This window comes from Balaenoptera physalus (genome assembly GCF_965194825.1).
Source record: "Balaenoptera physalus genome assembly, chromosome: 12".
NCBI classification, from domain to species: Eukaryota; Metazoa; Chordata; class Mammalia; order Artiodactyla; family Balaenopteridae; genus Balaenoptera; species Balaenoptera physalus.
In genome coordinates this window covers 68,135,589-68,147,858 of record NC_138897.1, presented here as the reverse complement: position 1 = coordinate 68,147,858, position 12,270 = coordinate 68,135,589, and the positions used below count along the sequence as shown (strand labels likewise).

Genomic DNA, 12,270 nt, shown 5'->3' with positions numbered 1-12,270 from the left:
GATGGAAAGAACATTAAAATAAAAGTACACGAAAAATAGCTAGAAAGAGGGCTTCCCTGGTGGGTCAGGGGTTAAGAATCTGCCTGCCAATGCAGGGGACACGGGTTTGAGCCCTGGTCCGGGAAGATCCTACATGCTGCGGAGCAGCTAAGCCTGTGTGCCACGACTACCGAGCCTGTGCTCTAGAGCCCGTGAGCCACAACTACTGAGCCCGCGCACCACAACTACTGAGCCCGCGCACCTACAGCCCGTGCTCCACAACATGAGAAGCCCGCGCACCGCAACGAAGAGTAGCCCCTGCTCGTCACAACTAGAGGAAGCCTGAGTGCAGCAACGAAGACCCAGTGCAGCCAAAAATAAAATTTAAAAAAAATTAATTTTAAAAAGCGCCAATTAAAAAAAATAGCTAGAAAGATATGTGTTATCCTGTTCAGGAGTAGAATAGAAAGGTCTGATTAAGTTGTTCATATAATAAGGATTTTCTTAAAAGTCTTGTGTAACAAGAAGTCCATGGGTAAAGAGTGGTGCCACGGTAGGCCCCCGGCTCTGCTGCTTGGGTACACGCCCTCCTTAAACCAAGTACTAGCGGTCACAAGCTTGGCTCGGCTCAGGCAGCTTTCACTCCTAACTCTAACCTTAGGGCTGTTCTGTCCTCACTCAGGACTGGGGGGCGGGGGGCAAGGGAAAAGGGGAGTGGATGATGTCAGCAGGCTTGTCACACACCCTGAGTGGTCACATTTGTGGGGGGCAGCCACTGGGCCTGGGAGCAGCAGTTCAGGTTCTTTTTTTTTTTAATTAACTTCATTTCTCAGGTGACACAAAATAGTGACATTGACAAAAAAATCAAAACTCATACAGCTGCAATAAAAAATTAATAACCAATTGATTAATGATCCTGAGCAATTAAAACAGTAATTAAGATTGGGAAGTACATAACAAAACTGTCCATGCCCTGAAGTCTTACAATTCAGATAAGAAAATACTTTTAAAAATTTGACCAAATTTTACGATAATTCTAAAATTGGGCATGACATTCCAATAACAAATTGTGAAGCTTAAAGAAACCTTTCTAACCTATCAAAATAAAAAAAATATCAACCATTGGTGCTAGAGGAATAAACAAATTATCTTTTTTCTCTCCAATAAAATTGATATCATAAAATTATTAGAATATGACAAGATAAAGAGTAGGTCACCAAAGTAGAGTGAAAAAGTATAGAGGTTTTTCAGGCAGTTCATAATAAAAATAGTATGCTGATTTTCTGGATTTTGAGAAGTTTAAGGTATTCATCAGTTTTTTAAATTTGTAATTTGTTAACCTTTCTTTTTTCATCTATCTTTTATGAGAATAATGACAGAAAGTGCCTAGCAGTTCTGTTTTTTCATATGAGGTTGGGAAATAGGTATGACTTATGGTCACCACAACTGTGCCTTCTAAGTGGTCAGAATGTGAGTTTAGGTGGTGGTTTTTTGGTGGGTTTTTCTTAAATTTCTTAAAATTTTTGTAACTTGTTTCTTTAAAAAGAGAAGATGTTAGGGCAAGAGAGTCAGACCAGGCCCCTGCCAAGCTCTTCTGCTCACTGACCCTGTGAAGGGGGCAGACACCACCTCAATCTGAGCCTCAGCTTTGTCTAAGAATGTGAACCATGTCCCCACTCCTTCCCATTACCAAGATTTTGTACAAGGATGAAAATAAGAGGTAAAAGACTTTTTGTTCTTGTTGTTTTGGCTGCACCACCTGGCACGTGAGATCCCAGCTCCCTGACCAGGGACCAAACCCGCACCTCCTGCAGTGGAAGCACAGAGTCTTAACCACTGGGCCACCAGGGAAGTCCCAAAGACATTTGAAATTATACAGTAATTAAGCATAGTATTACTTTTTCCATTCACATTCATAATTGTAGAAACTTTTTGTTGGAAGGATGCATCTTATATATAATTTCCCCAAATATAGAACTAAAGTGGATGTGGAGTTTCTTCAATTCTGCATAGTTATTTTTGCTCTGAATCATTCAGCCATTTACTCTCCATTTTTATTGATTTGAAATGCATCCTTGGTGGAGCCAGATTCCACTTCAGTAATTTTGAAGTGACATATGTTGACATACGTACCCAGAAACTTATAATGATAATCCTGTAGTCACATGAATCTTCTGCTTTTTGTCTCCTTTCAGGTGAATGGTGATATTCCCCCTCGGTTAAAAAAAAGTGCTCATGAAATCATCCTGGACTTCATCAGATCAAGACCTCCTTTAAATCCAGTACGTAATTTGACATATTCCCCTTGTTTGGAGAGCACATAATGAAGTATTCTCCTCTAGCCTGTGACCTCTAGAACTCAGCTCTTAAAGGAGTATTTACACTGAGCTTTCATTCTCATAAGTAAGAAGCCCAACTGTAAATTACATTTTAAGTCACAAAAAAAGTACTTAAAATTATTCAATACAGGCTGTCTTAGGATATTTTAACTCAAACAACCTGAGTTATGGTGCAAAATCTGGCCAAATACCTCCTAGAATAACAGCTGAATATGATACCAAGTAGTTCCTGGTGTGGGCTGCCCTCCCTGTTTACTTTATGGTGTAAACACTTCACCTTGATTAAATTGCCATTTTGATACTGTTTTACAGTAAATCCACCCTGCTGTACCTCCTCTTTTGTATTAATTATCTTCCTCTGTTGACGGGGTTCTTTCTAGTGACCATGGAATCAGGGTGTTCTGACCTGGTTTGAATGTTGGTTTGCGTTTCCTCTGCTCTACACTTACTTCCCCCCAGCTCCACAGCCAGTGCTCACCAAGGCCTCTCAAACCCCATTTATGTTCAGTAACTAGAACAGGAATGGTGTTTCTTTCTCAGTTTGTGAACATCTAAAACATAATTAATGATCCCTCTTATAAATCTTTTTAAAATAAGGGAAAGAGGCCATGTGGGAAATAATTTTAGTAAGGCGGGTCGTGGTGGAGCAGAAAGAGCGTGGAGTCAGATGGGCCCGGATTTGCACACTAGCTACACAACCTAGTGGCCACACGTCTCTGAGAGAGTTGATCGGCCTCCCTGAGCCTGTATTTCCTCAATTATAGAACGAAGATAATAATCTAAGAAGGTTGTGATGACTTACTCAAAAACGTTACTTTCAAAAACAATAATCGTAATAGGTAACATACAGCTTACATTTCAATGGATTGCCTGTCATAGTAGCACATAGGGAAGATGACTACAGCTGCAGCAAAGCTGACTCCTTAAAGTTACTTGAGCACATGTGACTGAACCACTGTGAAATCCAATAATCTCCCTATTGCTTGAAAATGGTCTTTTATCAAGCAGTGTTGCAATCAGTAAAACATAATTTCATAATGTACTGTATGAGTGGACTTCAGTAAAAATTATTTAAGGACAACTACGCAAGCAAGTCTCTATAGCCATTAATATTTCTTCTAAGGCCTCAGCCAGAAAACTGAAGCCTACTCCACCACGGCCACGGAGCCTCCATGAAAGGATCCTGGAAGAAATCAAAGCAGAAAGAAAGCTGCGGCCCGTGTCACCAGAGGAAACCAGACGCAGCAGGTTAGGTGAGTCCGGGGCGTCGCTGGAAGACAGCACAGCAGCCCAGTGAGAGACTGCCGTCTGCAGGGCCCTCTCCCTCTCACACACACACACACACCCTCATGCTGGAAGTCTATACTTGAGATTCATGGAATAGGAAATTGTTGCCCCGTGATGCTGAGTGTAGGAGAGCACCGCGCTGCGTAGTGGACAGAGCTCTGCCGACCTCTAGGCTGTGGTTTTAGGACGGTCTCTTCACCTCTCTGAGCATCAATTTCTTCGTCAGCAGAAGGGGGATAAAAAGTCCTCTACACCTTCATTATGACTTTCATGGAAGAATTAAATAGGATCATGGTCAAAATACTTTATAAATTGTAATACATATACATGGATAAGTTATTACGTTTTAGAAATATAAGTGATACATAGTTTTACTTCAGGTTTATATTGTCTTAATTATGGTTTGAAGATATGGTATTATGTGATGAGAGACTCAGTTATTACTGATATCACTTATTACTCACGTTCCTTTATTATGTTTAATGTTTTTTATAAGCACACATTGATTTTCATTTAGAGCAAAATCATATTATAAAATGTAAACATTTTTGTTTATGCAGCTGTCCTCCAATTTGTAAGATTAAAGATGCCCAAAGAATTCAGGGAAACAGTCTCGTGGTGCCTGAACAGGAAAGGAGCTGGCCCTGTGGCACTGTCTCCTGGTTCTCTCTCCTCCGACCTCTTCTGCCTCTTTCAGGCCCTGCTTGGTCGTCCGGTTTCTATCCCGGGCTCCCTCTCCCTGAGCAACCACATCCTCCTCCAGGGTTTGTTTCTGGTTTCCTCAGCTCCCGCCCTACAGCGCAGGTTTCTCTGAAAGTTCAGACCCACACATGCAGCCGTCTGCTGAGCAGGGCCTCCTCGCCCCTCACGCAGGACAAGCCCCGCAGCCACCGGTGACCTCGCCTGCTTTCTCCTCAAACTGTCTCCTCCTGGTTCCCCATCTCAGAGCCCAGGACAGATTGCTCAGCATCACCTCTGACTCTTACCCAACAGCCAAGCCCTGTGGGTTTTACTTCTAGGTCTCTCTAGTCCTCCCCCCTCTGACCCAGGCTCTCCTCTTCTCCGTCTGGTCAGTCGCGTCTGCTCCAACGGCTCTCCCTGCCTCCCATGACTCTCAGTCACTGCGCGCTGATGTTCTTTTGTTTGACTTTTGGCCATTCTGTCACACCGTGGCCTCCATGGCAGCAGGGCCCACGTCTGTCTTGTTGGTTGTTATGTCCTGGTCTCCACTGCAAGGACAGTGATGAAAAGTACTCCCAGAGGTGTTGTAATAATAGCACGTACCTTCCACATAGAGAGCTTCAGAGTGAGGGCAGGCTGTGTGAATTTATCCCTGTCTGATTTTTATGGCAGCAAGTGTTTCCCTTTAAAATGATGTTTAAAACAAACCCATATGAGCATTTATATAATAATGAGCCAGAACATATACACGACATAAATGGAGAGTTCTTATTCTGGGAGTCCTTGCATGAGCCTGAGGACGGTCTGTGAATCCCTTGAAATATAACAGATTTGTATGTATTTCCTAAAGTGTATGTATGTGCATTTTCTGGAGAGGGGGTTCATAGCTTTGCTCAGATTCCTAAAGGGTCCACAGCCTCAAAGAGTAAGAACCACTATGGAAAAATAAGGAAACCGTGTCATAGGACGGCTGCTTAAGACTGGATTTTTTAAAATTACTGTACCTTGAGAAGGAATAATGGGGTAATAGAAAAGATTTCAACCAAATTATAAGGCAAAACAAATATATTACCATGAGAAAAGTAAGCTTCACGATTTTCAGGAGAAAAGAGGAGGGATTATAAACTCCAGTGGAAGCACCAACAGGACAGAGAAAGGAACAAGACAGGCGTAACGTGCTTGTGTGATTTGGATGATATTTGACATACAGTTCCTTCATTTTTCCAAATGTTTATTAAACAGCCGTGTCAGCTGTTGGAGTAGAGAGACGAGCAGTCAGAGTGCCCGCCCACAGGCGCTGACAGAGGAAAGGCTCGGGGCAGCAGATACATGTTCCCCCTGCAGCGCCGACAGCAGCCCGTCAGGGGCATGGGGGTGGCCGGGGCTGAGCGTGCGGGAGACCAGCAGTCCTTGTGGGTGGCAACGGGACACCGCACGTTGCATACAAGGGGTGTCACATGCCCTTGTCATATACATATTCTTCTGCTTCATTTTCAACAAGTTAGATGCTAACTAGCAGGAAATCTACTTTAGAATAATTAAATATCAATTTTCTGTATAATATATCTTATTTTATTTAAACCTTATGAATTGGTGTTTCACAACAACCAGAATTGAGCTGTTATTGAAAGTGATTGTTCTATGAGAGTCTTACTTTTCAAATTGATCTTGCACCTTAATTGGAAAGTAAGAGATTTGGGCTCTTCTTTCTGCAGACCTACATTGGTTCTTACTATAAAGTTTCCCCTTGGGGAGTTTGGGTAAAGTTGGCAGAATTATCTTGAAGAAAAGTTCCCTAAATAGTTTTAAAACCTTACCCCTCCATGTAATTGCAAGTAGAAACCCACTGTAGAAATTGGGGAAATGTTTAAAGAAGAACTATTACCCGTAGTTTCACCAGCAGAGGCATGCGCTGTGATGGAGCTTGTGCGTCATGAGGTGGAGACAAGAGCTGTGTGCACAGTGTCTGATGCCCCCATGTAACGTTGTGTGGGGCAGGAACATCTTCCCACGTCGTTAAATATCCCCCACAGCATTATTTATAAGGACATTATTACTAACACATGGCTAAGTTGTCTTTTACTCGCCTATTTCCCTATTGTTCTACAGGCTAGCTCCATTTTTTTCCTGTTAAGTCTGAAATTAGTATTCTTTTGCATCAGTCTTTGTTCATATCTGATCATTTTCTTTTTCCTAACACCTTTTCTAACATCTCATACTATGAGATTTGGGGTTGTAAATGTAAATTGTTCCTTTAAAAACACCTGCCAAAAGCATATGGAGAGATACTTTCATTCTGTTAAATTTGGGTGTTAGAACTGTATGCCATCTGCCTCGGAAACATGAGCTGTGGGGACATTGTGCCTGACAAGCCTGTGGACCTGCGGTTCTCTCCCCTTCCGACCACACAGCCACCTGTCCTCCCTGACCGGGGGCATAGGATGGATGGGGCTACAGTGAAAATAGGTAATTCTCACTCTTATGAATACCGAAATTCGTCAAACCTTGGTAATAACCTTTTTTTAATCAGCTTTATTGAGATATAATTTACCTACCATAAAATTCACCCATTAAAAATATACAATTCAGTGTTTTTTAGTATGTGTAATAAAATTTTTTAAACAAATGATTTCAACAGGAAAGAAATAAGTTTATTCATAAGAGATTGTATTTATTTAACTTCTTCTATATGCTAAGCACTATCCTGAGCACCTTTTCTTGTATGGAATCAGTTAATTTTTATAACAATCCCATGAAATAGGTACCATTATTCCCATTTTACAGATGAAATAACTGAAGCACAGAGAGGTTAAGTAACTTGCCCAGAATCACACTGCTAGTAAGTGGCAGAGCTGAGGTTCAAACTCAGGCTCTCTGGCTCCTGAGGCCTAACTTCAACTGCCAGGTTACACTGCCTACAATAGAGAATTAGTGACACTTTGTGATGCTGGTAGTACCTGAATGAGATTTTTTATAAGATGTTTCATCTGTATGCAGAGAGCCACATTTTCATCCTGAAATTAATTATTTAAGAATACATTTGTTGTTAAATTTTAAAGATTTTGTATGTTCCCTAAAATCATGTTTTAAAACATGGCTAGTTTTTTCTTTTGAACTCTTTTATATTTAAGTAAAAAGTCCTGTACTATGATTCTAAAATGTTTGTATCTTTAACATGCTTTCATTTTTAACATGTTCTTTAAAAGTTTTTTTTTTCTTTTATTGTTACTCCATTTCAAATCTTAGTAATATAATTAAAACTAAGACACATGGTTTTATTGTATTTCAGATTGTTATTCACTGCCTTCTGCCTTAAAGTGTGAAATGTGCCACCACAGGTCTTGAACCCTCCTCCCTTTTTCATCTTCCCTGTATATCCTAACAGCTGAATTACTTTCTTTTTATTGTTTGTTTTCTTTTTTCAGCAATGCGGCCACTTAGCATGTCTTACAGTTTTGACTTGTCAGGTAAAAAAAAAAGCACTTTCACACCTGACGTGGGTTTTGTGGTCTCTGTGAAATACATTTCATTCATCTGCTTGTTCAAACACGTCAAAAAAGAAAATTGAAAGGCTTCTTCTAAGCTGTGCTCAGTCAAATAAAACATTCTGTTTCTTTGAAAATAGTATACTTGAAAAAAATTAAAACTGTAATAAATCTGTTGCCTTGCAGGAGCCTGTGGAAGAACCGTGACACTTGTGGTCATGGAACACAGTGCCCACCCCACCCCCAATCTTATAAAGCAGCGGTCAGAGTCTAACAGAACTCTGCCTTCAGATCATAGAAAACATTTTCAAGAAACAAAGTTTTGCCACTTCTTACTCTCTAAAGCACTCAGTTATTCAGGTAGCTGAACTCAGAACTGTCAGCTGCTTCAGAGGACGACTGCTCCTCAGTTGAGGGGCAAGAGCTATCTTCGTACCCAGTGCTCCTGTGCGTAGGGCCTTGTCACTCTGGTTCTGTGTGCTGGTTAAGAGTCTAAAAACACACGAGCGTTGTAATGGCTTTGGTTGTAAAATATAATCATGTGTCCCGGGTTTGTAGTACACGTTTAGAGCCCTTCTGTTAAATAGACAGGGACTAACAGTGAAACAAGTAGCTATTAATGATTAAATTTGATCTGTAAAATCAGCCCCCCTTTTAAATTGAAATTTTAAATTATATATGAGCAAATTTTCAAAGCCAACTTAGTCCCAATAAAACGTTTTGCACGTTAGAATTTTAGACTTTGGAAGCTGCTGTTTTGAATGTAAAATGAGATGATATTGGCACTAGTATTTCCTTCCAGAATTTTCTTTTACATGCCATGGAATTGTTGGCATATCTTACATACAAATTCATATTTAAAGAGCCAGAGAGTTCTAGTATCATGTTCTGTCTGTGAATATTTACTGAGTATCTTCCAACTGCTAAAATAGTTCCCAACTGCTCTTTGAATTTCTATGTATATTTGTAGTTCTCTTAGGCATGACTAATATTTGCACTTTCAAGAAACTCAGATAAATATGTTATAGTCTTCACTTACTACTTTTGACTGACCACTGAGGAGCTTTTTCTATTTTCTTTATCCATTTGACAATTTTTATTTTATCAACCATTTGCAGAGTAACTTTGTAAAAAAAAAAAAAACTTGGTCTGGAAAGTAAACTCAGAAATGTTTGAGAACATCTGTGTTACTGCCGATCTCCAAAAGTTGGCAACACATTCTAAGATCCCTCTCTTCTAAATATCTACTAAAGATGTTCCTCCCTGGCGGGCTCTCTGGGAGTGGCCGCTGCCTAAGCACACTGGCTGCTGGCTCCCGTGAAGTAGGCACAGGTGGCTCACCTGGATGGCGTGCATGCCCACACACATGTATGTAGGTGTGTTCGTGTCTTACAGGTTATATGATGGGTTCTTGTGTTGGGAAGAAAGCTCTTGGTGCTGAGCTTCCTCGATGTAAAGGAGCAACAAAAAATTTTGATTTGCTTTCACTGCTTATCATTTGCCATAATTTATTTTGTACCTTAGTGTACTTTGCAATTTCCACACACTTCATTCTCGATTTCTTGTGTTTTCATTGTGTCATTTTGACTAACCAATTTAAATGTCCCAAATTATAAATGGAAAAGACTGATCTATTCTTCTAACCTAAATGTAAAGATCGGGATGCATTTCTTGTCTAAGTTGGGAAATTAGCTAACTAAGGAGTAAATATTTAAACGTGTAGTGTAGGTAATGCACGTAAGTGTAGAATAGGACACATTGAAGTATGTTCTGCTGCTCAGGTATGTTTTAGAAATATTAATTCTTAGTGGAAAATCTTAATCCAGTCAACATTAATTAAGGTAAGTATAATTTATTTTTCTGATGCAAATATTAAATATACAATCTTTATTTCAGCCGTATTTCCTCCAACTAAATAAGGCAGCAGCCTGGGTGTATCTAACAGACATAATTATTACACTATGTAATAATAGAAGTTATTAGATAAGGTATTTAATATCATGGTTGTGCGTTTTAGATTCTGAACCTGAGGCATATGACTTCTAAAGCTCTGTGTAGCATCTTAAATAGTTTGCTTACTTATAAATATCACCAGAAATTCTGTCTTATGTAGAAGAAGTCTAAAGTCTTATCCAAGGGTTTGGTTTTCTCACCAGATACACTGAAGTGATAGTGAGGATTCATTCATTTGAAGAGAAAAGTATAAGTAATCAAACTACTTAAAAATATCTCTTAAAAGTATGTTCAACTGGGGCTTTTACAAATATGCAGTATTAGATAAAATCACACACAGTATTTAGTCTTACATACGGAGATCATCCTGAAGCCTGACTGGGACATAACATATTCTTCTATTAATTCCATTTATCTCAAAGCTTTGAATTGAGTACTAGGTGTTTATTTCAGTAGTTTGAGTCAGTGAGCTCAAGTATAGTTACCAACCTCAGCAAAGTCTTCAGGCAGTTAGAGAGCTACTGGGTAATTTCTCAGATCCCTTGCATTGAGAATGAAATTAGCTCATGGCAGCCACTGTCAATTAACAGTGTTCCCTAAACTTCAGTGCAGACATCACCCTCATGATTTTACCAGACTTAAGTGCCACCAGTACTGTTTAAACTTTTTAAATCTACCATAAATGACTTCTAAAATTTTCTTAAGCAAAAACATCCATAAAATCATGTATCTGATATAGTAATTATAATTTTTGTGAAACATTAAATATATAACCATTAAAACTGTGTTAGTGTTCCTCCACACACCACTCGTGACTTCACCCTTAGGGGAACTCTGGCTTGGACCTGTGAGACCCGCCTGGAGAAGCTCACTGTGTCTCCAGGCAGAGCCTCAGTTGGGTGTGGATAGTTGGGCCGGTGGGAGATGTGCGTGCTTTTTCTTGGAAGACTGGCTGTGGCTACTGCGTGAACCTCTGGAGGAAGTGTGTAAAAAATGTGTGCTATAGAATACGATTTTTCAAAAGATACTTCAAGACCATATTTAAACATTACCTTTTTTCTTGAATAGGAATTAATCAATTAGCCCAATCATTTCCTCCTTTGCTCTCTGGAAGACTTTTAAATTACGCTCGTAAGTGTGGCAGCCTACTGCTCTCTACACCTTATGAAAGGTTTATTTAAAGATTTTAACCTTTGTAATTTTGTAAAAACTTGCTGCTTTTGCCCTTTTGTCCCTTCAGTGCACCCCGTCCCCCAATCATATATTTGTTCTAGCTACTTAATACCTGGAGAGGTAATAACAAAATTAATTCATGTGTTGTCAGGTTTTCTGTTAAACATTTTATGTAAAATGATAAATGATTGATGACAAGTCTGTCTTCTTCCTTCCTTTTTTCCTTTCCTCATTCCTTTCTTGCTCACTCAAACCCTTCCTTCTAGTTCACAAGGGCAGTTCTAGTCCTGGCCTTCTTGATATCTAAAAATATGCAGAAATTATGAATATTAAGTTAGATATACATCATTTATAATAAATAATTTACATAATTCTTTTAAATAATGTCAAGGAATGCTGTACTAGAACATACTTACATTCTGAATGCTATCTGGAAATCCATCTCTTCCACTTCAAGCATAAAACTATTACATGTTGAGGGGAGCTACTATAAATAGAACATTCTTGTATTTTATAGTTACTTCAGGTACAATGCTTCCCCCCAAAAAACGAGCATTAATCCTGTCTTTTCAGTGCCCAGCATACCCTTTACCCCCGACCATGGGAGTTTCACAGACTGCTCCATGGGCAAAAACCAGGTTATGGGCTGGTCTGTGAGTTAAATCATGCAGGGACTGCTTTTTCTCACTTTTAAATACTCTAATTTAGTAGTTATTAAAATTATTAGTTATTGAAATACATGAAGAAAATTAGTTCCACTTGCATTGGAAGATTACAGGCTCCAGTACAGAAAAAGGTGGCCTTTTAGAATCAGTATCGACAAGGATTCTAGTGTCAGCTCTGCCGCGCTGGCTGTGTGACTGGCTGAATCACCCTTAGCCTTAGTTCACTCACTTACAAATGTAGATATAAGTTAGTGTTAATAATTGCTAACATTTACTGTGCACTGCCTTTATTACACACACTATTAAGTATTTTATATGCAGTTGTTAACTTATTTAATCCTCACAACGAGCCCATTTCTGTTGTTAGCCATTTTACAGTTGAGGAATGAAAATTTAACTTGCTCAAGGTCAAACAACTAGAGCTAGACTTTGAATCCAAACCATCTGCATCTTAACTATACTGTATACTGTAAACTTTATACGTTATGCTACATGCTCTTATTCTGTATTCTGTACACTGTACTCCATACTGTATGTTCTGTGTTCTGTAGTCTGTACTCCGTACTCCATGCTCTGTGTTCTGTGCTGCCACATTTCTTTCACTGCCTTCCCATCCAGATTTGAGCTTTGGATAATCAAAATCAGCTTTATCAGAGGGAATGTATCCCAGAGTCTTTGTGTTCATGTTTATATGCATATAGATTATTA

General features: G+C 39.4%; 2 protein-coding genes across 10 annotated transcripts in view; one reads left to right on the top strand and one right to left on the bottom strand.

The window, feature by feature from the left end:
- SPIRE1 (spire type actin nucleation factor 1) overlaps positions 1 to 12,270 on the top strand; it is a 209,256-nt gene that overhangs the window by 169,150 nt on the left and 27,836 nt on the right. For 6 of the 8 annotated variants that reach the window (XM_082417059.1, XM_082417057.1, XM_082417064.1 and 3 more), the window contains 3 exons: positions 2,175 to 2,261; positions 3,442 to 3,571; positions 7,712 to 7,753. In XM_082417059.1, coding sequence (XP_082273185.1) covers positions 2,175 to 2,261; positions 3,442 to 3,571; positions 7,712 to 7,753 — 259 coding nt within the window. The remainder of the gene's footprint in view (positions 1 to 2,174; positions 2,262 to 3,441; positions 3,572 to 7,711; positions 7,754 to 12,270) is intronic. The other 2 variants (XM_082417058.1, XM_082417060.1) reach the window with 1 other exon arrangement.
- PRELID3A (PRELI domain containing 3A) overlaps positions 7,762 to 12,270 on the bottom strand; it is a 108,861-nt gene continuing 104,352 nt past the window's right edge. For both annotated transcript variants that reach the window (XM_082417097.1, XM_082417086.1), the window contains one exon: positions 7,762 to 11,200. In XM_082417097.1, coding sequence (XP_082273223.1) covers positions 11,165 to 11,200 — 36 coding nt within the window. In that variant the 3' untranslated portion in view covers positions 7,762 to 11,164. The remainder of the gene's footprint in view (positions 11,201 to 12,270) is intronic.